At 38.9% G+C, this 27,608-nt stretch overlaps 1 protein-coding gene across 7 annotated transcripts in view; it reads right to left on the bottom strand.

The window, feature by feature from the left end:
• RORA (RAR related orphan receptor A) overlaps positions 1-27,608 on the bottom strand; it is an 816,521-nt gene that overhangs the window by 186,384 nt on the left and 602,529 nt on the right. For all 7 annotated transcript variants that reach the window (XM_055537759.1, XM_055537758.1, XM_055537763.1 and 4 more), the window contains one exon: positions 18,369-18,398. In XM_055537759.1, coding sequence (XP_055393734.1) covers positions 18,369-18,398 — 30 coding nt within the window. The remainder of the gene's footprint in view (positions 1-18,368; positions 18,399-27,608) is intronic.

The raw sequence follows: 27,608 nt of genomic DNA, 5'->3' as shown, positions 1-27,608 counted from the left end.
TGTGCTATAAAACAGGACCTTGTTGATTATCCATTTTAAATAGAGCAGTATAACACTTGTATCTTTTCCCTACCTAAAGTGAAGATCAGGGAGCTTTAAGACAAAAGGCCATTTTTCTTACAGGCGTGATAACAATTCATGTAGAATTTTTACAGCAATGCATGGATTTTAAGAGATTATTATCAACTTTCTGAATTTGACAAGCTCATCAGTGTCACTTCTTTCTCCTTAATTTTCCAAGGTGATCAAATCTCCAATGTAAAAATCATCTTTTTATAAGTCCCAGACAAGAAGGTGAAAAAAAAAGTAACCTATTAAAACATTTACAGTTTATTAAAAAATGGAGTAGTATAATACATCTTCATGTTCTCCTCCTCTCCTCCTGGTAAACAGTTGGTCACTCTGATTTCATCTATCCCCAGTTTACTTTTTTTCTGGAGCAATTTTAAGTAAATCTTAGGTATCTTGTCATTTTACCCATAAAATTTTTAGTATTCATCTCTGATAGAGATTAAAGAAAAACAAAACCAACCAAACAAAAAAAAAACCCTGCCAGGCTATTATTTTACCTGACAATATTATTTAAAAAATCTTTTAACATCATCTAAACTACCAGTTCATATTCAAACTTCATCAACCATCTAAAAAAATTATTTTTCTGTTTTAGCTTGAATCAGCATCTAAACAAAGGCAGAAGTGAAACTGATTGTGCCCAACTCACAATCCTTTGTCTTTCAACTATTTCTTTTAGGCGCTTACATGACTTAGGCACAGTGTATCTGGTCACAGATATCTCGTGAAGGCTGCTTTCATTGCTACTAAATATTTTATTATTTGAAATGCCCTGTTCTATGAATCAGATACAAATGTAGTTAAAGACTCACTACTGGAAAGATATCAAGTAATTCTCACAGCTTTCTCTAATGCATGAACAATTTGGGCAACTTTAACTGCATGCTTTAAAGATATTTTGTTAAATTTTATAATATTCGCAGGAGGAATCCATTTGACAAACCCTAGTGGGTCTTTATTTTACCCATATAAAAGCTGAATGCCCTAAACTGTACAGCGGCCCAATGGCAAATGTAGCGTTTTCATTTGTAGCTTCATTTATACTTTAAAAAAGAGACATTTGAAGAAACATAGCCACAAAGAGGCCAGCTTTTAAATAGGGAGAAGAGCCCTAAACAGTCGTGGACTCTGACTTTCCTGGTAACACACAGGCACTGCTGTGACACATAGCTAGAAACACTGCTTTGTAACACAAGTCTGTGTTTTAGAACACACACTGAAACAAACAAACAAACACGGCTATTTAGAAACCCAAACCAAGCCCTGCCCATGGGCATTGGTATCAAGGATGTCAGAGTGGCTATTCAATCCAGGTGAAGTAGCAAGGCTCTATCCCTTTTCTTGGCAAGAAAGTAGAAGCTTCTTGCCTGATGCTGCACATGCCCACATGAGGAGCAACCATGAATTTAATTTTCTTAAAACAGAAGCATTTTCAGACTTGTGTTTTCCTGGACAGCTGCCTGGTGGTTGTAATACATAATAAGGGCATGTAATTGACAGTAATGTGAATCACTCACAAATTCTGGCTATATATATATATATATATATGGAGCTACTTTTTTCCAGGAAAAAGTTAAGGAGCAGATTCATCTTGTCCATTGAAAATAGCAATTACTTTTCATTTCAGCTTATTAGCTAACTTTATATATATATATATATATATATAAAACACTGTGATTTGCACTATCAACTTATATTGCAAAGAAGTGGCGTGGGTACACAGCTCATGCAATGGGATGATCTGGGTCAGGCATAATCTGTGAAATGGCAAATTTAGATGGGTTACTTGATATAGCATATATGAGACTCTTCTCCCAAGAGTCAGTTACAAGAGACTGTCCTGCCAATGATTTTGCCACTTGAAAAGCTGCCATCTGTCAGGACTTTGTAATTATTATGGTAATACCCAGGGCAGACTGATCAGGCTGCCATTGACATTCATGGGCAGCTTCAGAATTCCTTTCACAAGACCTCAGACACGGGGATTTCCAACATAATGGCTGGGGATTTTCCCAGGTAGGACCTCTTGGAACCATGGAAGCTTTCAGACAAGGTAAAGGGTGGCTCCTATCTATTAATTCCTCTTTGGATAAGGGACAGAATAATCTGAATTAACTTCACTATTAACCTGAAAGGGGCCCTCTTTTCTAAGGCAGAGGCACAGAAACTGAACCGTGGAAAGTCATGAAGCTGAATGCCATTGAGATAAACCCTGACTCCATCTGAACTCGACAGGTTAGGGAATTTGTTGGTAGCTTCAGCATCTGTGAAACTGGAAAGCTCTTGTTCAGATCTGCAAGGTGTTTTGAGCTTCTGTGTTCTGAAGGCAACAGGGGTGTTGATCTGTGGAAACCTCAGAAAAACATAAAGACAAAGCTGGGGCTTTGAATGCGGGGGTTTGTGTTGCAGCGGTGGGGGTGGGGTGGGGTGGTGTATCTTGAACTAAGGTGAAAAGAGTGGAAACACTTACATTTTCCCTCCCATTTATAATACTCCATGAAGACAGTTTGGATTAATTTTTCTCAGATTGGGATCTCTCATTCTTAGGAGTAGAACTGAAGTCAAATTTCACTACATCAGAGGTTATGTTGAGATGTTAAGGAATGAAACTAAAATTCATTCTGTACTTGACCACTGATCACTAGTGAGAAACTTTTTCCTCTACAACAGCAGTTGGGGGCTGGGATTATTGGCTCATCATGGTTCTCATCACTGACAGCTACCACTAATCTCTAACTTAATTCTGGAGTTTATTTGGCAAGTAGTTGCTAAAAGGCAAAATGAGGGTGGAGTCCCATAAACCACAAAAAAAGAGAGACATGATGTACATAAAATGGCCCTGCGAAATACTTCAGATACTGTATCTCAATTATAAAACAGTAGCAGACTGTCAAAATCCGAAAAGTAACATGTAACACGTGCTAAGTAGGCATCGTCTTGTTCATATGTGAATACGTTTCACATGAGCCCAAAGAGTTGGAAATGTGTTATCTATTTCTTTTAATTGAGAAAAATGTGTTAACTCTCTGGAATGTCCACGTGTGGAAAAATAATGCATTATGTGGAACTACACACACATGATTTATAATGCACATATCCAGGACCAGAAATTCTAATGAAGAACCTTATTCAACAGAAAAAAATATTTTTTTTTTCTTTAGCATTTGCAATTCTGGTATACCATAATGCTGAGGCCAAGCATATATTTTATTAGTTTAAATCCTAGCTAAGCAATAAAATGTGTGTCATTTTAAATAAAGAAAACATGTTTTCACAAAATTTAATGTCCATTTTGGCTCCCCTGCAAATGTTATGGTGTGCCACCCAGATTCTTCCCTGCAGGATGGAGGCCCTTATTTCCCCTGGGGCCCAGAGTGTTGACTGCCAGTGGCTCACAGCTGACTTGTTTTCTGAGCCTTGTTTCTAGCTAAAGGGAGCTGCCTTGCCCAAGATGATGCTTTTCTCTGGGCGCAGCTGGCATCCAGTGACTGGCTGATTTAGAGTAAAATATCCAGTCCCTTTGCCTCAATCTAGGATATCTCTCAAAAACTGTATGCCTGCTTCTGATCTGTCTGTGGTGTCTGCTGAACTCCGGTTGCAGCTACATGTCAGTTCAATTTCTCCTGCTCAATCCAGGTTCCTTCACCCCTTATAGCTGTTGTTCCTAAGAGTATTCTCCAATCAGCTTTCTGTATATAAATCCCAGTTTCTCTGAGTCAATTCTCTAGGGAACCCAATCTAAGATCTCCATTTCTTTAAGGATACCTTAGTGGAGTGACAAGTTGGGAACAGTGATGAATTTCAGATGAGAATAGTGTAGAACTTCACTTTATTCAGTGTGAGGTTATCCCAGCCTCATCTTGATGCCGAGGGTTGGTTCCAGAAGTTTCCTAAGTCTGGCATTTCGAGGTGAGCTAACTTAATGGTGATCATACAAGAAATTTCATCATGGGGTTTTACTCTTGTATGAATACAGGCAAATAATGGACAGTATGTAGATGCTTAGGCTATATGCAGAATGTTAGAAGTTGGCTCTTCTCTCTTGGGTTAGAAGTTAACTCAACTGTTCAGAGTTCTTCCCTATAAGTGAGGCTCTGGAACAGATCAGCCATTAAAGAGGAGCTTAAGCACTAGGAGAATCCGTGAGAATGGGACCCATATTGGTTATTTTATTCATTAGAAATCTAACTTAAGAGAAGCACATCAATAGAACCTCAGGTAAAGCAATTTAGGGCAATAAAAACATAGTCTTTTAAGTGATACTGTCCCCCAGTGGCTCCCATAATGAAAATGAGAACATTTTCCCATCTCTCAGATCACCCCAATTATACACAGGATTAGGTAACTTCCACAAATCAGGCCATGGAAAGTTCTTTGATTTAGAGGTATCTGTCAGAACTCTTTTTTTTTTTTTTGCAGAGGGATGGTGGTGTGTATGCATGAAGGCATAACACCTTTTCCTTTTCCAGTCTGGAAAACCATAGGTTCAGTTGCCTTTTAGGACAGTTTCTACTTTGATTGCACTTTGCTGTGTGAAATTGCAGCATGAAATGAAGATAGTCCCTCTCCCTGTGTTATTACAAACCCCCATCTACCAGTGCAAGTTCGATGCATGAAGCAGGGTACCCAAAGTCGGTGCTGTGGGACAACTCAGAAGGATAGGGTGGGAAGGGAGGTGGGAGGGGGGTTCAGGATGGGGGGACACAGGTATACCTGTGGTGGATTCATGTTGATGTATGACAAAAATTATCACAATATTTTAAAGTAATTATCCTCCAACTAAAAACAACAACAACAACAACAACAACAACAACAAACCCTCCCATCTGAGAAAGGAAAGGGACGAAAGAGGCTACCAGAGAGGATGCTTCTATGAAAAAACAACATCAAGTCCCTAAAAATCTCCTAGGTCCATCCTGTTGTCACTCAGCTTGTTAACAGATGCAAAACAAAAGAAGAATTATTGTGAAGCTGAGAAAACTTGGATTTAGATTTCATATGAAGGGATGGACTTTACATTAGAGGCAAAGAACCTTCATTCTCTGAGTAATCATCCCAAAGTGCTTTTTGACCTTGGAAGAAAGAAAAAAATCAGTGTTAAGGTGGAATTGGTTAGGTCATTGCCTAAGGAGGCATAAAAGGCCATCAGGAAATAAATTAAAATTAAAATAGATTCTTTTATTGGGTCACATCTCATCCTTTCATTTATAAGCAAGGTTTCCACTCAAGGAGTTGATACTGCAGGGGATAATCTTGCTCCTGATGTTTTGTCTCAAGTAAAAGTTACAAACAAAACTGGGGAGGAAGCTGCACATAAACCTTGAAAAACAGAGGGTTCCAAGGAATAGCAGACAGAAATCATGGTTGTGTGCAGCTACTTACAAAGTGGACAATGGTTTTGAAATCTATGGTCCCTGATAAGTTAAGGAAACATACTTAAACATTTCAGACCAGACAGACATAGCAATGTCACATGTTCTGACCTTGAAAAATAAATGTCATTTCTTTCCAGAATTAATTTTAAGATTCAGTAAGTAATCTGGGATTATCAGAACATTTACTTCCTAAATTGTTTAACAAATCAAGATCGCTTTTTCCTCTAGAGACCAGATGGATCCAGGATATTTCCCTTGATAGAACATAGTCTCCATTCTTGGGAAGATCAGCCAATTCTCTTTTCTAGTAGGTAGCTTTCTCCTTTTCATTCCAATAGATCCCAATGGTAACTGAAAATGTCTCTTTTCTTTTTACTCTATAGATTTGATGATCTGGTTTATAAAATCTTGTGTGGATAATGCAAACAGTGTGAAAAAGGTCAATCCAAAAAATAACACACTCTGCATCTTTAGATAGTATATGAATATTTTAAAATTTTCTGGATGAGATTCTGGCTTAAATCTTACAAACTCCTAATGGAAACCTCAAGGCAAACAGTCATATAAATCAACTATACTTCAATTTAAAAAATTAAAAGGAAATAAAACAGAGCAATTTGATCAATTAAAAAAAAAATAAAGCAAGCAGTCTTGAAACTGAGACTCAATATATCTAGCAAATTGTCAGACATTAAGAAGCCCTTTGAGTTCTAATATTGGTTTCCAAAATAATAAAGTACAAATTTCACAGTATCATTTCAAATAATAAATGTCTGTTCTCCTTTATAGCTGTTAACAAGGAAAAGATTATTTTTCCCTATAATCAAATGTGCAAGAAGAGTGGTCTAAAATTGTATGTACACACACACACACATTTAAAGTCTACAGAAATGACTTTGCTTGCAGTCCAGTGGTTAAGACTTCACCTTCCAATGCAAGGAGTGTGGGTTCGATCCCTGGTTGGGGAGCTAAGATCCCATGTGCCTTGGCGTCAAAAAAATCCAAAACATAAAACAGAAACAATATTGTAACAAATTCAATAAAGACTCTAAAAAATGGTCCACATCAAAAAAAAAATCTTAAAAAAAAAAATAAAGCCTACAGAAATCAATGGAGCACGTGGTAAATACCAATAACTGTGCTAAGACCAAGATACACCAGGATAATTAAAGCATATCTAGTGAGAAAAAACTACAGAACTACAACTAATCTACAATATATTTTCTATACTGTCACCTTAACAATGTCCCCTGGGGGCAAAGGAGCTGTTAAATTAATTTAGCAAGGTGGGATCAGAGAAGGCTTTGCACAGATGTTGCTATTTGCACTGACCTTTGGTGGAGCAGTAAGACTTCCAAAGGCATAGAATTCGGTGAAGGCCATTCCTGGACAAACAAGGTGCGACAGAAGCAAAGGCACTGAGGTGTACCCGTGCACAGAGTCATCTAGGAACTAGTCATGGGTAGCGGCAAAAACTGCCAGCACAGCCAGGGAGAGAGCAGTGGAAAGATTAACACCAGATTGTGAAGGGCCTTGTTTCCCATACTAAGTATTGATAGTTTCGATTCCTCAGGCAATAGAGTGCCCCAAAGGTTAAGGAGGTGGAATAAGATCCTGCTGACAGTGGAATCCCAAAGCAAGACATAGTTTTTCTTTTTCTTTTCTTTTTATTTGGGAGAGGAGGGAGTACAAATTGCTGAATGTAAAGGTTGTATTTTCTAATCTATCTGGTCTCAGAGAACAGAATTCAGCCAAGGCACGTTCTTTCTTCTTTTTAAAAAAATATTTATGTATTCATTTATTTGGCTGCATGGGGTCTTAGTTGCAGCAAGCTGGATCTTTCGTTGTGGTGCAAGGACTCTAGTTGTTGCACACGAGCTCTGTAGTTATGGCATGAGGGCTCAGTTACTCTGTGGCATGTGGGATCTCAGTTCCTTGACCAGGGATCAAACCCACGTCCCCTGCATTGCCAGGCAGCTTCTTAACGACTGGACCACCAGGGAAGTCCCAGCGATGGCATGCTCTTAGCACATGATCCTAGCACCAGAAGACTGACATCTCCACTAAGAGAATTACAACAGTCCTTCTTATTATTGGTGCTCTACTCTATTCACATAGCAAAGCGAGAGGGGTGCCAAGCCGCATCTTGAGAACCTTGCTCTGCAGATTTACTGCCTGACAAGCCTTAAAGTTAGAAAACTATTTCAAGTGGAATCTGTCACTAACAGCTTTATACGGTCTGTTGTTTCCTGAGCACCTGGCCACCGGGAGACCAAGTGTGAGGAACACATTTCCCATGGTGAGCCTTCCTGACAACTGCATTATCATTGCTCACATGACATATACCAGTTCATCAAAGCTCTTTCAAGCCAGAAAGCCAGGCTGATGATGTGAACCACCAAGTGATTTTTCTCCTAATAGCCTACATTTACAAAAAACCTTTGAATTTATACAGTACATGGGTAGCAAAGAAAGCAACACTAATTTTTTATTTTGATTCCCCTTCACGACAGTCCCTTGTGGCAGGAAAATGGTTAGTCTACAGATAGACACCTAGGACCAAAGAAATAAAATAATTAGACATCATGGTTTTGATGGCATTGGGGCAGAGTTAGCAGTCACATTCCTTTGGTGCGGTTTTCCAAGGGAAACCCGACAGCCTTGCTCCCACAGCAGACTTAAATATCCTCCATCCATGTTGATCAATTCGATGTCTGAGCCCGAATGACAAGCTCAACTGGCAATAATGCCTTGCACAGGATTTTAAGCGACATAATCAACTGGAGAGGGACTTGTGTCAGTTAGACTTTGTCTCCTTAAAAATCAAGAGTAACAGTGGTGAGAGAGAAGTTTTTAACAAGGAGGAAAACCCTAGACAGTTGTCTCTGAGATTCTTCACCACAGCTTCAAGGACAACCAGGAAAAGAGCTGCTATTTGAGGCAACTTCATTATAAAATCATTTTTAATAAGCAATCTTAACAAAGAGAGGGAATACTCTTGTGGAGAAGGCCTCCAGGGACCCAGAGGCTGCCCAGTTAAGTTATTAGGAAGTTTCACACAAGGGACCAAACAGCTATTTCATTGGCCTCGGGGGACAGAGTTTAGTTTTCACCTGTTCTCTAGAGGCACTGGTGTTATCCTGTCTAAGAACAGCAGAGACTGGTAACAATCAATTATCTCGATGCCCCAACTTGGTGAGGGAAAGTGAATTTTCAGTTTTGTCGACGCAAAAAGACACGGTGAAGAGAGACAGATAAATTACCGTGAGATGGTTCATTATATACTGAAGACTTTTCTGAACGTGCAGCCAATAGAATGCTACAGCTGAACCTCAGTGTTAAGTGTAACAATAGAAACCCATTCTTGTGAAATTAAGAAAGAATAACAAAGAGAAAAGGACATATCATTAGCTAGCTTTGAACTGTACTGTGCAGTCATGTGAGGGAAATAATTCTTTGTGCTTATGAAAAATAATAAGGCTATTTACTTTGTCTATGTAAGGAGTGAGCAAGATTGGGAATGTAGGGTTCAAATTTTTAGAAAGCTCTGTGTGACTGAGTTGAAAAGGGTTGGAAAGATACAGGCTCTTGGTATATTACAGTTGCCTCAGCCAATTAGCAGTAGGAATGAAAGAAAGCAAAAAGAAACATTAGCCACATAATTCAAAGTGTGTATGTATTTTTCAGGTTTCACGGTTTGCTTCATTCCTCTGATTTTAATGAAATGGCAAGCATTGGTCTTAAAATTAGACCTTCAAACTGGGAAGATGGAGAGAAAAAAAAATGAAACACTTTTCTTTAATAATTAGAACAGCCTTCTCTTTTTGGACTAAATCTTTCCTGCTCAATAAGCACTTTTTTTACACAGGTGATCAGAGGAAAGACCAGAAAAGAACCTCCATCTGAGGCTAAGAATTTTGTTGGAGTTCAGAAAAGGGATTGAAGTATGGAATGTGTGATTCCTATGATACTCACTAAATGACAGCAATAAAAACATTGTTTACAGGTCACTGTGCTTTTCACACCCATTTCATGGCTTCCCACTGATTATGAGATAAAGCTAAAAGTCTTATCTCTGTTCTTCACATCCTCTCTTTTTCTTGTTAATACTCTACTCTAGTCGGATAGGTTTATATAACCACCCACCCCAAGTCCTCCATCAATCTACCTTCCAGCTGATCTTCTAGCTACTCACTACTCTTCCAGCTGATCCAGTTCAGCTCCCCACCTGGGTTGCCTACTCAGACAAACAATCCCATTGAATCACAGCCCTGCATTCTTCTGCAACTTCTTCATTACTAAAAGTTCCTCAAGTGTCCTTTCTACTCAGATGTAGACTAAACTGCTGGAGAGTGAGGATTAAGAGTTAAAACTTTCTGTTTTATGCTGTGCCTAACACACTGCCACACACAGAGGAGGTGTTAGGAATATTAAGCTAATAAAATCTTTCTGACTCCCGACTACCTGCATTTGGTACAGGAATTGGCTGTGGTCTGCTTTCTAGCCTTCCCGCCTTAGATTCCAGTATCACAAGTATCTGGATCATCCACCATAGAGTCTCCTCCTTCTCTCCTCCAAAACAAGATGATTAAAGTAAAAGATGTATGGATTAAGTCTCTCTGAATCCAAACCTGAATCTTGCACATTCTTGCCGTTTCTGCTCTTTTTCTTCAATATGCCCTCTTATTTATGCTTGACGGTTAAGCATTTAAGACATGAGGGGCTAAAATCCATGCCTACAATTTCAACAAAGCAAAACAAGACAAACAGAGCTATCAATCCTACATAGGAATAATGTGTACCCAGAGGTGGAGGTGAAGTGGGTGGAGAACTGTGAGGAAACTCTAGCAGTCACAGGAAAAAGGGTAATTGAATAGCATGGAAATGAAAAACTTAGTCATCATTTGAGCAGTTATAAACATCAATTTTAATCAAAAGGACCATGTGACTGAATTCACTAACTTCCTGCAAGTATATTTGATAGACCTAGTGTGCAATTTTTTTGTGTAATTCATAAAGTTCATGTAGATAGTAACTTTCTTTATATTTCAGACACTTTGATAATATCTGTGCTTCTTTTTAATCCTTTGGGTGCAGATCTCAATAAAGAGAGAAGCTGGTATGACTGCAAACCCAATCCGAAATTCAGGTACTCTCAAGCATACTTGAAACCCAGATGTTTAATTCTCCTACGCATCCCTTTGATATACATTTCAGTTCCCTAAGGAACTTTTAGCTTTCATGGTTTTGTTTGTTTTTGGTTAGGTTTAGGGAACCACAGTATCCTGAATTGTTCTACCTCTTAGTGGCAATGATAGTTATACATGAATTATCAAGCTGATCTGACAAAAGAATGCTAATGTGCAATTTTCTTATAAATGCCGTAAATAACTGTTAAAGGTTTTGTTGCAGTAGAAAACAGGTTCCTGCTGTCAGAAATACATATTACTACTAGTGCAAGGAACATGACTATCTTAGAAGCAAAAACAACCATTTTAAACTATCATTTTATCATGGAATCAGTTGAGGTGTATGAATAGTGGTATTAAATGGAGGTTTGTTCTTTGATGAATGATATTAGGTTGTTAAAAAATAAGTAATAATGTATTTATATTATTAGTCATCATACAGACCTGGTTCATAAACAGAATACTCAAACATGTGCAATAATAATTAAACTCAGTTTCCTTTGAAAGAAAGATAAATAATGATCATTTTAGTTCAATTGGTTTAAATTAACTTTTTCATATAGTGGGAATAACATACCCTTTTTTTGTAATCAGTTGATTCACCAAGGTTAGAAGTCTTTATATGTAAAACAGTTATAAAGTAAAAGAAAATCTGAGTCCTTTGTAGGAATGACTATTATACTTGACTTTCTTCCTATATTTTTGAGTGGAACGATCACTCTAAGGAATGAAGTTCTTTACTTCATTTTGTGGTTCTGTGGGTTGGCTTAAATCCTGGCTTAAACCACACACCAGCTGGTTGTAGAACCCTGGGCCTTAGTTTTCACCTGTAGAGGGGGGATAGTAGCAATACCTCGCTCACAAGATTATGGGAAAGATGGAATGAAACAATACATACAAATTGTTTAGAAAAGCATCCAGCACTTAGCAAGTGCTCCATGGTGATTACCCAATGCCGATATTGGAGATAACAATGTGGCACTCATATGCATGCAAGGAGTCAATCTACTCTGAGTCCCGGCTCTGCCCATTTCCAGCTAGATGAATGAATTTGCAAGTTGTCTCACTTCTCTAAGTTAAGTGACTGATCTCTCAGACAAATTTTCTCATCTCAACTTGGGGGTACAAGTAGGACAAAGCTCATGGGGCCAATGAGAAGATTAAATGAGATAATTCATGTAAAGCACCGAACATAATGCCTGGAATATCAGAACTGCTTAGTAAGTGATAGCTCCTGTTGCTACCACAGCACCTACTGGAACCTTCACCATTCCTATCACCACTGTTATTACTATTATTACTGAACTTGAAGTAACACAAAATCCTGAAAAGACATACAGCTCTTCTTTAACAATCAGAGCAATCATGTACAAGAGTTTCATTAAATGTACAAGAAATCCATCAAGTAGACACCAGTACTTGATAGGCTAAGCATTTTTATTTTCTAGCACTGGTCATAATTTTTTTTTTTGGCCATGCCACGTGGCATGTGAAATCTTAGTTCTCTGACCAGGTATCAAATCCACATCCCCCGCATTGGAAGCACAGAGTCTTAACCACTGGACCACCAGGGAAGTCTTGTGATCATGGACTTTAAAAGAGCTATTCACCCTATGAGCTATCCACTCATCTCAATTCACCTTTTCAACCTATGTTCTGAAATGAGAACACAAATACTTTTTGTCCAAATTCAGTCTACACATCTTGAGGTCCATAAACAGCAAATATGAACCAGTTGGATGCTCTGATGGAAACACTTAGCTAAAGATTCAGATTTTTAATGGAATTCACAGATCCCCGCCATGAATGGTAGATTTTTAGACTATGTAAATCTCCTACCTTGGAAGAACTGACTGGCAGGGCCAAATGTGATCCATTTATATCTTAATATGATGAGACAGAGGAATCCTGTATAGTTCAAAGAGCTTGGCTCTAGACAGTCAGGCTGAGTCTAAACAAGGCAAACGTCTCCAGATGGTTCGGGGGATTTTTTACTTCCTTGAATTAACTGATCTTGAAGGAACAAAGTAGGTATTCCTCTGGGTGAGAATAGGGGGAGAGGAGGAGGAGCAAGAGTCATTTTTAGCATCCAGGGTTAAATATTCACTGCTCCCTTCATTGCTACTGTATGCTTGGGTCACAGTGTCAGAATCCTGGAGGTCTCTAATTCTTTTCTCCTCTCTCACTTTTCTGGTTTAATCTGCTTTCCAGTTATGAGCTGAAACTTCTGGAAACTGTACACTTAGCCTTTGTATTTTCAGATTATTTCCTGTGATTATGTGTTCACACTTTCCTGCAGTCCCAATCTTGATCTAAGTGTGTAAGCTCCTTGGGGTCAAAGAATCTGTCAGTACATAGTAAATCCTTAATAAACAATTGTCCATTGAGTAGCCCTCTAAAGAGGCCAGCACTTGTATTTTGGTCATGCTCCATCGGTAGCAAACTTAGTGTCTGGGATGGTTAGTGGTCTCAGCAAGCTAAGAAATGAAACTGCTGGCAACTACAAGAGCACTAGTTTGTGGCTGTTGGTCAATGGGTGGATGAGAGCTGGATGAAAGCCGACTGAAAGAACTTCAGTGTGGCTTCTTCTCAGGTCTGTCCTAATGAAACATCCAGCCAGCAATTGAAATTATAATTGCCGTGAGTCACACCATGACTCACACTGGTTGTCACAGCGACCAATTAACTATACAACCAAAGCACCTTCCATTCACTTTGCCAAGAATGGTTCTTGAGTTTTCCTGGACTGTGAAAACACTGTGGGTGAGCCCCAAGTTTGGGGTTGCTAAGAGTCTACAACCAAAAGGAATGGCCTCAAGGAAAGGAAAAGAAAACAAGAAAATAAGGCGAGTCTAGTTCTCAGACCTCCTGAGTAAACAGCAACAACCGTGACAGACTGTTGGGTTCACTTTGCGATATCAGCAAATATCCATGGAGAGGAGGTTGAGGCCTCAAAACTAATTTTCTCTAAGTCAAATTTAAAGCCAAGTCTCTAGGGGTAAGAAGTGAATACATTAACCAAGTCTGCTTGGTTAATGTAAATAGTTTTTTTTTCTTTAAAGATACAAAAGGGTTAGTTCTCAAAGAAATATTCTGATTTGTACAAAAATATTTTTACTTCTAATAACTAAAATCTATTTATAAATAACACAGTGCTTTAATTTTCTATCTTAGGTGTTCAGTTCAGTTCAGTTCAGTTCAGTCGCTCAGTCGTGTCCAACTCTTTGCGACCCCATGAATCGCAGCACGCCAGCCCTCCCTGTCCATCACCAACTCCCAGAGTTCACTCAGACTCACATCCATCGAGTCAGTGATGCCATCCAGCCATCTCATCCTCTGTCCTCCCCTTCTCCTCCTGCCCCCAATCCCTCCCAGCATCAGAGACTTTTCCAATGAGTCAACTCTTCACATGAGGTGGCCAAAGTACTGGAGTTTCAGCTTCAGCATCATTCCCTCCAAAGAAATCTTAGGTGTTAGCCTGATACAACCAAACATTTGCAAATGTACTAAATTCACTTTTGATGGTTATTTGGGTTAAAATGCAAAGTTCCACAAGGTTCAGAAGCATATTCTATTTTTATTTACTAGGTAAAACTGACTCTCAGTGGGACTACACTGACAAATTTTCTTGATTGCTTACTGAGTAACTTGTAATTTTTGAATGTCTGGAAGTCCCTGAGTGTGGAAGAAAGCAAGGAGAAGAGACTTAAACAAGAAATATAAGGGATATGATTTAGGAATATAAATTAGGGTGTTGGGGTTAATATATATACACTACTATATATAAAATAGATAACCAACAAGGACCTACTATATAGCACAGAGTAGGGAACTGTACTCAATATTTTATAATAATGAATAAGGGATAAGAATCGGAAAAAGATCTATCTACCTCCCTATCTATCTGAATCACGCTGTGCTGTACACCTGAAATAACACATTATTGTGACTCAACTGTACTTCAATAAACAAAAATCTCTAAAAAAAGAATGAAGAATATAAACAAGGATGAGAACAGGAGGAAGTGATGATGGTCTATTGACACTCTGGAGAATCCAGGAGCCAACCAGGCATCTCTCTGGTCTACGCTGTGGTGACTAGATGCTACATTCCCTAAGATGCTGGCAATGATGGTAAACTCCCTAGTAGCTGGAAACGGCTAAGATTATTATCTGTTGTATTTTCACTTTTTCATCTCCTTATATGTCGTCTTCTAACATTTTAGTGAATGCAGAACTACCCATGCAGAATTAGATTAAAAAGTCAGGAGCAAATGAACAGTTGTCCTTGGCAAATAATAAAAACAAAGACAGCAGTGGATTCCAAGAAAAAACATATTTATCCACATAGTACTATTTCAGCAGGAAAGAGACCAGAACAAACTTGTGAATCACCGAAGCTAAAGCAATCTTGGAAGTGTCCAACCAAATACAGGGGCTATATAATCAACCACGAAAATTAAATTCTACACCACGGTAAAATTTCTCGAGGACACCCCTATCCCACAAATAAAAACTCCCTTTTGTGTTCACACACCAAAACCCATCAGGAACACTTCCTGTTGACAAGTGAAGAACATCGAAAGTATAAGAATTCCTTGATCTGTCATGATGACTTCATAGCAGAAGCCCCCAAACTTGGCCCTTCCTCACCTGCCAAGTAAAGCTAATGACACGGATGGTGTTGTCCCAGGAACTGAGGAGAATCAGTGGTCTCCAAAGACCATGCTTATGGATTTCTGTGAGGCTAACAATCAGATCTCTTTTCCTTGGAATTTATGGCTTAACTCACCCCAAACACTTTTTTTTTTTTAAAGAAGCAATACCTGTACTTTCCAGATAACAAGGTGGCCTAAAATGTGATCAACTGTCACAACTATTCAGGTTCATTTTGTAGTTCTTGCACCTCTGACTGGTGTACCTGTGAGCTGACACTCGGGTCTGATAATATATTCTGCAACTGTACATGTTAATTTGTAAGTGGAACAATCTCTCTGTGACGGCAGTTAGGAAATTCAGGTTGAAACTGCTAATGGGAGGTGACTTCAGCTGTGGGTGATTATATAGTCAAGCCTTGACCGAAGTTTGCCAAACCCTGGCTAAAAGTAGAAGTCTCGAGACAGTCCGAAAAATGAATTCACACTTCCCTGAGAGTGAAACTTTTTGAAGAATAGATGTCAAGATGATTTAGAAGGAGCTGGAATTTAACATCTTAAGAAAACTGATCAGCAAGTTGGGAGAGTTCAGTTTTCAAGAAAAATCGGACAGATGCTAAAGAAGTCATTTGGGTGATGGTTATTAGAGGAAGAACTGATTTGTTTTCCTCCTCACAACTTGCGGGGCCTGTAGAGACACTAAGATCAGAAATATGATGGTCTGTCTGGTAAGCTTAGTGACAAAAACAATCTCCATGTTTAAGTGTCATAGAAGACTTTCACTAACATGCAACTTGGACAGTTCAATTTCTCCTTGGCATGTGCAAAGTTTTGTGTCAACTGTCTATTCAGATGCTATTCTTCCCAGCTTGTCATTGGGACATTTTATCTTGGGCCCTGTCTCCACATCATGAAAGTAAACATCAACCAAAAAAACCAAGATGATTTCCAATCTAAATCGTTCTTATAAATGTAATATCGAAGCTACACAATAAAGGAAGTATGAAATCTTTCTACATTTACATTATGCTTAATCCCTAAGAATTTTCCTGCTGATTTTCATAGTTAGAAAGGCACTCAAAATCTACCCACTCTGGCTATATCTTGATTTTGTTTTCAAGCAGGTATATCTGATAGAGTTCAGTAAGCCTCCATTGAAAGACCAACCTGTTACATTTCCTGAAGTGCTACCTTTTCTCACTAGCTACAACTCTCATGCTGTCACCCAAATCCTTCCATGAATTTCAATCCAACCACAGGTTATTATTTCTGCAACAGGCCAATGAAATTATCCTTAGGGATGACAGTTCCTTGAAGGTCCTTATGGATAGATGGTCTGGATGTTAAGTAACATCTCTGGTCTCTGTCCTATTCATTGAATCCAATGGAATTCAACTAGTGGTTTTGTTCGCTTCTCCAGGAGCCAAGTCATAATGCAAACAGTCAGCGGCTTTCTGTATATTGCCAGGTGGCCAGGAGTCCATACCCCAAACCGCCATCAATAGTAGGCACAATCATCCGCCCCTGTTTGGGAGAGGCCCAGGACTGAGCTAGCAGAAAGACTGAATTACTTACCACCTCTAGAGTGGGTCCCACCAGGCCAGGGACGAGCTCATGGGCAAGGCTGTGCAAGGAAGCGCTCTGTACCATGCCTGCCCTGCGGATATACAGAGGACTTCAGTCTCCTGCACTGTCAATCTCTCAGTCATCATGAGCTCAATTATGCACCGACAACAGCAAGAACAACAACAACGACGACGACAAAACAACCCCCAAAAAACTAAGGGCCACAGACTATCCTGGTGGAGGGACAGCCAGCTGGAACTGTGCATTGAGAGATGAGGTGCTGTCCTGAGCATGTGTCCATTACGGGCCTGAACTTCCCTCTATCCTCAAACTAACGTTCCACTGGAGCCCACGGGAGAGCCACGTGGAGAGACTGCAGGACTGGGACCTAAGAGTCAGGCAACCATCAAACTGGGTGGGGTTGTTGGCTTTTGTGCTTTTTTTGCTTTTTGTGTTTATTTTCTACAAATACAGATAGACAGACAGACAAATCCAAGAGCAGATTTTAAGAATCAACCGAGGCACAAGATAAACTACTTTGATGGTACACAGATTTTTTTCCCCCTCCAAATGGTTCACATAAAATCAAAACTTTTCAAAGCATACATAGGAAAAATTGGGGGACACGTCTCTGTCGGCCCTAAATTGTGCCATAAGTATCTCCATTGCTTGCCTTAGAAGGATGCCCAAACATATCTGATAGGTAGCACGTATCTGTGGTCTAAAATAGTTATCAAATTCTGACACTCTTAATTCAAAGTCTAAATAATATGCTGGTCGAGTACAGCGAAAGTTGACTGCCTGCCATCAATGACGTTATTGATTTCATCCTGAGGTTCAAGGCACAGTCAAATTTGCTCAGAATGCAAATCACAACACTTTACATTGACGTGAGTTTGCAAACTTATGGTGGAGTTCGAATGAAGGCAATTGATGAAAGCAGTTGAACCTGAGAGGTGGGAATGAATACAGAGGGTAAATTCAGCACACGTTTCCACATCAAACTACCCATGCGATTTACCAGGGCCCACAAAGGCCACACTCAGGGTCAACCGGCAGCACCCAGATTCCTGGTCAGTATCTCTGCTCCACAGACACAAGTACAAAACGACCTACATCGTGAATGGTGAGGAAAAGGAAACCCAAGTTTAAAAGAAATCAAGGTGATGTTTCCTAGAAACATACCAACTCCTCTAAGAAGGATCCAGAGTAAGGGTGACCAGTAAGTAATTAATTGATCCTCCCGGCTAGATTGTATGGTTTTTCTACAGATGAATGCCTTGAATTGCTAGAATGTATCACACTACGCCTAGACCCTGTTTAACACACACTCAGTACACACAGGTGGAGATGTACCACTTCCAACCACTACAGGTAGAGAAGTATGACCTGTACTGACCATGGATCACAGTTGAAACATTAGTTATACTTGGAAGGGCCACAGCAGCCAGACATATGCGAATTCCAATTCTGCAGAAAACTTTGGACAAGAAAAAAAGATGCATTACTTACATGTATGTGTCTTCTTTGTTACTGAGATACCTAGAAGAGAAGAAACAAGGACAAGGGTGAGAAAGCGGCCTATGTGTGTTTCTTAGAACATACATCCTTCCCAGTATACTCTGAAATACATTTTATTCAGATGGGGACGGAGAAGGAAGATGAGTTCTCATTTCACCTACAACATCACGGGATCTACCCCAGAGTAATGAAATCATTCACCATGGGGCCAGCAAGCATTGCCTACTGGCTTAAGAGATTCTGTGGTAAAAAAAAAAAAAAAAAAAAAAAAAAAATAGCAGCATAGACAGTGATTAAACAGAATGAGGGAAGACTCTTATTTTTGATTTTAAAAAGGGAAGATGATCACGTTTATAGGTAGAGTGGGAAAGATTTAAGGGAAATATTTAAGAGAGTGATGCCAACTTACTCAGACAAGATGAACCGAGCCACGGAGCAATTAATTTGCTCTGGCCATTGATTTCATGTTTACTTTTTAATGAAAATGACTCTTGCTGCTTACATGAAGCATAACATTTAATGGGGAGGGAAAATACATCCACAAAGTGTACCTCTCTGTCTGTACTCATTAAAGTCAGAAGGGGGATGAATGCTACTTCTGCAAATGGCAGCAGAATGCGCACAAACCACGTGAAAACACGAGGGATTCATGAGTCAGCACCCCTGAGGCTTCCAAGCTGCTCTACAGAGAGCAGGTGAGGAATGGAGCTGGGCAAGATTCAGCACATGAGGACCTTAGAACGATAATGTGAACGCATCCTTCAGTGAAAACAGCGCTACTGCCATTTCAGAAGTGTTCCACTTATTAATTCTGTATGCTTCATTCTTCTTGGGGGATATTCTTAAGACGAAATAGGCTCAGAGTCATAAAACTCTTGAAAACATTTAGCCTGTGACTAAGAAATGCGGTAAACCTTAAATGTGTTTTTTCTTTTAAGTTATTAAGAGAACTATTTAACCCTCCTCTAGAAAGTAACCTCATTGAAAAATTTGGCACCCACATCAGACCTATTACTTAGCTATGGGACGTATCATACAGGGAAGAAATCGGTTGTGAAAATCCATGGTAGACATTAAAAAAAAAAAAAAAGTTAGTGCCAAAGTTGTGCGCCAAGACCAAAATCACACACTTGTTCCCCCCACAACTTTCCAAAGGACTTATTTAGGGAAGCTGAAATTACATAGCCCAACTCAAATTCTTTTTCCCCCCCTTTTTATTGAGGAAAACGAAACTATTGTTTTTCATAGTGTTTGAGTTGGCTTTGCAGAGTGAAGTTAAAACCCTCTGCAAAGAGTCTTAAAGACTCTCTCACATGGGAACTAACCAAAGGGTTTTAGGAGTTTTTGAAATAAGCTTTTTCATGGGAAGGGACCTTCTCCCAACAGCAACAGGGAGTCAAATTGAAAATCTGAATACCATTTGCAACTCCAGCTCATGACACCAGCACCAGTAAATTGATATATGAGTGCTCTTTCAGCATTATGAGAGCTATATGTGTACTTTCCTTAGGAAATAATGCTTTCTGTAAAAATCACTTTGAAGAGAAAGTGCTTATGCTGTCACTCCTGATTATTCAGAACCTTCACACAATTGGATGTAACACAGCCCCAAACGCACCTATCTATATTCGCTGAGTGTGGAACAATTTTTCCTGACATCCAAAGGCCTGATGAAAATACCACTGCTTTGACTTTTCTACTTAAATTTATTATACAGTGTGATGCAGTGTTCTCATCAAATATTTTCATGACGATTATAATGATAATAGATTTTGAAAATCTTTCCAGGAAAACTGCTTGGTCTTTGTGATCAGAATAGCACAGAGCTAAAACTTCTCGTATCTGTCTCCAGAAGAAAGTACGACTTCTGCAACAGCACAAACTCAGCCTTTTTTTTTTTTTAAACTGCCAATTAGTGATCAGTATAAATAACTGGGGGATATATCTATACAAGAGCTGCCAGATTTAGCAGAAACAATACAGGATTCCCAGTTACATTTAAATTTCAGACACTAATAACTTATCTGAAATTCAAATGTAACTAAGCATCCTGTATTTTATCTGGCAACCCTAACTTATACAAATAAAGTGTAAATTATATTCATTACAGCAAGGAAAAATATACCAATAAATTAGTAGATATACTTTTATGGAGAAAGGCTTAAAAAACACATCCCTCTCACATAAGTAATATCTTTTAAAATGCATTACAACTCCTAAGTATAGAGACAGAACTGTGTATAACACTTAATTTTCTTTTCCTTTTTTTTTTTAACTTAAGAGCCATTATGAAGTCAAAATTCTGTTTTCATAGAATAGGAAAATGAACTGAAACAATTTGAACACATAAAAGACAAATTTAAAGAAACAATCAGAAAATTTCATGGAATTCCTTACTTCTCATTTCCTTAAAAATAACTGTGATCACACTAATGTCTTACGGTAGTCTTTTCTCTATGGAAGCTCCAGTACTTCAAAGTAACTGACTCCACAGAAGTGGGGAAAAAAGGAGAAAATGTCCTTCTCATTGCACAGATGAGTCAACTCTGGAAAGTTTAATGAAGACAATAAAAAGTTTTCTGTGGAAAGTTAATATCTGGTGGGAAGTGAATCCATGGTAGGTATTTAAAGCTCTCTAAGGAGGCAAAAGACTGGTACTTGAAAACTATAAGACACTGATGAAAGATACTGAAGATGACACAAAATGATGGAAAGATATATGATGTTCTTGGACTGGAAAAAATAATATTGTTAAAATGATCATACTACCCAAGGCAATCTACAGATTTCTATCAAAATACCAATGGCATTTTTCATAGAACTAGAACAAATAATTTAAAAACTTATATGGAAACACAAAAGACTGAAACAGCCAAACCTTGAGAAAGAAAAATGGAATTGGAGGGATCATGCTCTGTGACTTCAGAAAATACTATAAAGCTACAGTAATCATAACAGTATGGTATAGGCACACACAAAATATATATAGATCAGTGGAATAGGATAAAACGCTCAGAAATAAACCCACATACTATGGTGAATGAATCTATGACAGAGAAGGCAATATACACAATGGGGAAAAGATAGTCTCTTCCATAAGCATTACTGGGAAAACTGGACAGCTACATGTAAAAGAATGAAATCAGAACACTTAACACATATACTAAAACTCAAAATGGATTAAAGACCTAAATATAATACTGGAAACCATAAAACTTCTAGAGGAAAACATGGGCATAACATTCTTTTACATAAATTGTAGCACTATTCTTTTTGGCTCTGTCTCCTAAAGCAAAGTAAAACTAAACAAATGGGACCTAACTGAACTTAAAAGCTTTTGCACAGGAAAGGAAACCATCAACAAAATGAAAAGACAACCTACCTACTGGGGAAAAAAAAAGAATTTGCAAATGATATGACTGATAAGGGGTTAGTATCTAACATATATAAACAGCTCATACAATTCAACATCAAAAAGGCAAACAACTTGATTAAAAAATGGGCAGAAGCCCTGAATAGACATTTTTCTAAAGAGAAGAGGCAGATGGCCAACAGGCATATGAAAAGATGCTCAAAATTGCTAACCATCAGGGAAATGCACATCAAAATCACAGTGAAATATAACTTCACACTGGTCAGAATGGCTATCATCAAAAACACATCACTCAGCAATCAGCTCTATAAATAATTTAAATGTACAGGGCCCTGTCCCCCAGCCTTAGCTAAGCCAGGAAGCCCCACCAGTGCTTGGGTGAAATAAATCCTTGAGAGGCCTGTGTACCCTGGCTTCTGACCAGCAGCCATTTCTTCATCCCCCCCCCCCTCCCTTAAATGGGTTGGCTGGTCTTCCATTTTGCTTTCTTGTCATTTCCCCAGAGGCTGCAAGATCCCTGTCTTTCTTGCTATAGAGCTTATCATCCCTGAGATCAAGGCCCATCTATGTTGCCCATCTTTGTTCTCAGATGGAAGGGGTAAGCCTTTTTCAAACCTAACGCTCCCAGCAGTGACTCAATCAAGAATTCCAGGATAGTTGGGTTTTCTAAAGATAAATTATGAGTGTTTAAGAGAAAAACAGCTCTAATTCAACCCAGAAGTGAAAAAGAATAGACTTTTTAAAGGCAACTTTAAAAAAAAATATTCATTCATTTTTGGCTGCACTGGGTCTTAGTTGTGGTTTGTGGGACCTTTCGCTGTGGCATGTGGGCTTCTGTCTAGCTGGGCCCACAGGCTTCAGAATGTAGGGCTGTGTAGCTATTGCGTGTAGCCATCATTGCCCTCTGGCATGCGAGATATTAGTTCCTAGACCAGGGATCGAACCTAAGTCCCCTAGGCAGATTCTTAACCACTGGACCACCAGGGAAGTCCCAAGGTAGCTTTACAGATAACTGGATTTGGAGTCCAGCTGACCTGAACTTATGTTCTTAGTCCATCCACTTTTCTCCGCTTGGCAGAGACCCTGGGCAAGTTACTTCACTTCTCTGGTCTCTACAATTGCATATAATCAGAATAATACTCAAAAGGCTGTTGTGAAAGTCAAAATAAAATAAAAATGTGTAAAGAGCTTTACAAAGTGGGAAGTGTGATATAAATGTTAATTATTAACTTTGATAAAGGATGGGCAACCCACACAGTCTTGCTTTAACAAAGATGAATTCAAACGTCCTACCAAAAGTTATGCCTTAGCTTCTTATGGTGTACTGGGTTTCATACTGGTTATCAGATCAAGGGCTCTGACTTCAAAGTTTGTATCTGATGAGCGTAAGACAGAGAACTAAGTTTCTAGAAGTAAGTGGACTCTTATTCTAGACCCCAAACTCCACTGGATTTTTCTCTCTAAAATCAAGGGAAGATACTTGCACATGGGCAGTTGGCCTGCATGGACAAAGGACTTGGATCAGTACCACCAAAGCATGTCAAACCAAGTCCAGATGTTGTGAAGGTTTTGATGCACTTCCCAATGTCTGGGAAGTGATGGCAATATCCTTCCCCAGAGATCTGCAGAGGCATGTGCTCTACAGAGATTGGGACTTCATGGAGTTGTGGAAGAGTGATGGCTGGAACCTGGAACTAACTTTCTAAACACAGACCACTCATACACCCTGAGCCAAAAGTGACCTTGCTGGATGATTTGGGAAAGTCATTTAACTTCTCTGGGGCTTAGTTTTTTCATCTGTAGAATGAGATAGCTGAACTACACGATTTCTTGATTTCCCTTCTAGTGTCTTGATCAGTGACTCCTTGCCCTGCTTTCAAGCTATCAAACCAAACTTCCTCTATGCAACAGGCTGCCAGGTCTATTTCTCACTGCAAAAAAAATCCAATGTAGCTCACAATCAAAGGCAACCCCCTGAAACTTTTCTTCTTTTTACCTTTAAAAATCAAAGAAGAAAGAAGGCAGTATCCACAAAAGGTTATATAAGGAAAAGATACACTTCTTTTGGGTGATATTTTAAAATTATCTGGGCTAGAGAAAAATGGTAACTTTTGATAAAATTGTGAGACTCCTTATAATCTTACCCTGCTCATTTTATATGTGTGCATGTGTGTGTGAGAGAGAGAGACAGAGAGAGACGGGGAGAGAGAAAAACATCCCCAGGTAATGCTTTAGAGTAATTTCTAACTTAACAGTGTGATAACAATTTTAAATTGCCAATTAATATCCTTAAAACTAAGGGCAAAAAAAATCTCCACAACAACTCTTCCCAAACTAGAACTTCTTTTTTTTTTTAATTTTATTTTATTTTTAAACTTTACAAAATTGTATTAGTTTTGCCAAATATCGAAATGAATCCGCCACAGGTATACATGTGTTCCCCATCCTGAACCCTTCTCCCTCCTCCCTCCCCATACCATCCCTCTGGGTCGTCCCAGTGCACCAGCCCCAAGCATCCAGTATTGTGCATTGAACCTGGACTGGCAACTCGTTTCATACATGATATTATACATGTTTCAATGCCATTCTCCCAAATCTTCGAGAAAAGGGAACCCTCTTACACTGTTGGTGGGAATGCAAACTAGTACAGTCACTATGGAGAACAGTGTGGAGATTCCTTAAAAAACTGGAAATAGAACTTGTAATACAGCAAGATTCCTTGACTCTATTTAGCCGACCACACTTCAGAGTAATGAAAAGGAAATGTCATGAAAATACCACAGATTCATCACTGTCATGGTTATCAGTAGTTTCAGAGTTACAGTTATCATGGAGCAGCGTACTCGAGGAATGAAATCTGATATACCCCCTTGGTGCCAAGTCTTTGACCAATTAAATTCCTCGATGGACTTCTTATTGTCTCTTGGTTTCCAGGCAATGATACCAAGTTTAACTTTTTTTTTTTTGGTAAGAAATGGCATCTTTCCTCCTCTCCAGACATGCCAGTTACCATACTGGCATTTGTGAGACTCCCTCATGATGAGATAATAATTGTTGAGATAGAGATATTTGCAACATGGATAAGGTCTGTGTTAGAATAAAAAACAAAAGGAAAAGCAAACACAATAAAAAATAGCTGAAATAACAGATATGCTATCATATATAAAAGAGTAAACAACAAGGACCTACTGTTTAGCACAGGGAACTACATTCAATATCTTGAAATAACCTATAATAAAAATAATTTGAAAAAATATACATGTATATCTACATATATCTATACATATCTGAATCACTTTGCTGTATAATTGAAACACAACATTGTAAATCAACTACTCAGTTCAGTTCAGTTCAGTTCATTTCAGTTGCTCAGTCGTGTCCGACTCCTTGAGACCCCATGAATCATAGCACGCCAGGCCTCTCTGTCCATCAACTCCCGGAGTTTACCCGAACTCATGTCCATCGTGTCGGTGATGCCATCCAGCCATCTCATCCTCTGTCGTCCCCTTCTCCTCCTGCCCCCAATCCCTCCCAGCATCAGGGTCTTTTCCAGTGAGTCAACTCTTTGCATGAGGTGGCCAAAATATTGGAGTTTCAGCCTCAGCATCAGTCCTTCCAAAGAACACCCAGGACTGATCTCCTTTAGAATGGACTGGTTGGATCTCCTTGCAGTCCAAGGGACTCTCAAGAGTCTTCTCCAACACCACAGTTCAAAAGCATTAATTCTTCGGCGCTCAGCTTTCTTCACAGTCCAACTCTCACATCCATACATGACCACTGGAAAAACCATAGCCTTGACTAGACGGACCTTTGTTGGCAAAGTAATGTCTCTGCTTTTCAATATGCTATCTAGGTATACTGCAATTAAAAAAAAAATAAGATATTGTGGAATTTGTATTTTCTTCTTTTTATTTTTAAATATATCAATGTTTCCCTGTTTCAAATGGCTGTGTATGGTGGGGAGGAAAAGAGGTGCCGAAAGATAATTTACAAAATTTTTACTGGGCCAGCTTGTTTCATGTGTCTACAGTGACCCCAGCACACTGACTCTTGGTTTTATTTCTAGAAAAGGAGGGCTCCAAATACAAAGGCCTTTGCAATATTCATTCTCCCTCCTCATGAGATGCCTGAGTTAAATAAGATGCCTATTGTTCAAGCTGTGGTCTTGGGAAAATGGCTTAACGTCTCTTGAGCCTCTGTTTTCTTATCCATAAAATGGGAATAAAATTCTCAGTGCTAGGTTTATAGTAAGACTTAAATAATGTAATTCACATGGGACACACAGTATAGTGCCTCTTTCCTACTAAAGATGTTTTTAATTGCAGATACTCTGCACTGGATAAACAGAGTACAATCCCTGGTAGGGGGGTGGGGAACTCAGGCAATGCCCATTAGAGCACTACTGTTTCATGGGTGGATAATCTGGTAAATAAATATTTGAAAGCTCGGGCAGAACTTTCAAAATACAATCTGGAAAATTAGGGCTCCCTTCTGCCATATTATCAACAAGCATTGTGATAAGGTTGAGATCGTCTGGTCCACCTGCTCCCTCCTGTACTTCTCTTTCACTTCCTCATCATAAGGAGCTGGTAGTTAAAACAGAGATCTATACATAGCATAAGAACATGAAATAAGAAACAAGGCCCAGCATGTAGGATTTTTTTTTGAATGGCTAACAACTGTTTCGTAAAAAAAAACATATCACTTTGTGCTGGCATCTGGCCCACTGTCACCCATTCTGACTTGTCCTGTGAGCTTGTTCCATTCCACACTATGGAGGGCAGAATCAACATAGGATTCAGATCAGGAGCACAGCCCGAGAAGGTCTCGGCCAAACAAAATGATATTACAAAACAACGTCCTTGCCTAGGACAAAAGAGCTATTAATGATAATCAGTACATATTACTGAAAGTGCTCCAAGTAATCTCTGGACTTTGTTTTAAAATTTCTTAATGGACACTAATGCTTAGGGTTCACTCAAAAGAGAAATAAATTATGTGCCAGGGTTGTGGGGACCAAGGACAACATGAGGAAGGCAACAAAGCATTAGCAATGTTACGACAATCAAACATTTTGTAATTGCATTAAAAAGCCTTTAAAATCATCAGAAATACTAATTACGATAATAAATAATACTTTAATGTGAAGTTTCTTTTCTGTTAGATTTGAGCCTAGGTTGAGTAATTTTGGTAGTAAAACTTCAGCTCTTTTACAAATCAAGGTACATTTTACAATACACACACACACACACACACACACACAAATTTACAGTTTAGTTTGAAAAACGATTATGGGAATGAATAAGAGAATTTTTTTTTCTGTTTTTTGAATAAAAAAAAATTCTTATTATTGCCCTTCATCTCTAGGTCATATTTCCTGACATATGTGCCTAGAAATATCTTTTAATTTTGGGCAGGCAGGCCAGAGTCATACTCGCTTTCAAGTCCTGCCTTTATCTTTGACAAAACAGTTCCAAGGACAAAACCTTATTCCTAGTCCGCCAGCGAAAGTAACATAAAGAGACCATCGTCTATCCTAGAAAGAAATTTTGAGACTAAACGTATTTGGGAAACATCCATCTTCTCTCTTTGAGATGGTTATTCAGTGCATTATGAAAAGCCCATACCTAAGGAGGGTAATTTCTCCTCTTATGGCTTGCTGGTGCCAAATGTATGATTAGTACTAATGGACAGTAAGAATAATAAGAATCTTTATTCTTTCAAATTTATTTCCTTTTATCAAGTCTCTATCCTGAAAATGGAGCTACCCATTAGATATTACTCGGATGACTTAAATTTGATCTTGGAGCTCTAGGCAGAGATATGAATGGACAACGGTTAACACTTACAGCTGAGCC

The sequence above is a fragment of the Bubalus kerabau genome, chromosome 10, assembly GCF_029407905.1.
Source record: "Bubalus kerabau isolate K-KA32 ecotype Philippines breed swamp buffalo chromosome 10, PCC_UOA_SB_1v2, whole genome shotgun sequence".
In the NCBI taxonomy this organism is placed as follows: Eukaryota; Metazoa; Chordata; class Mammalia; order Artiodactyla; family Bovidae; genus Bubalus; species Bubalus kerabau.
This window is presented reverse-complemented; position numbering and strand designations above follow the sequence as displayed.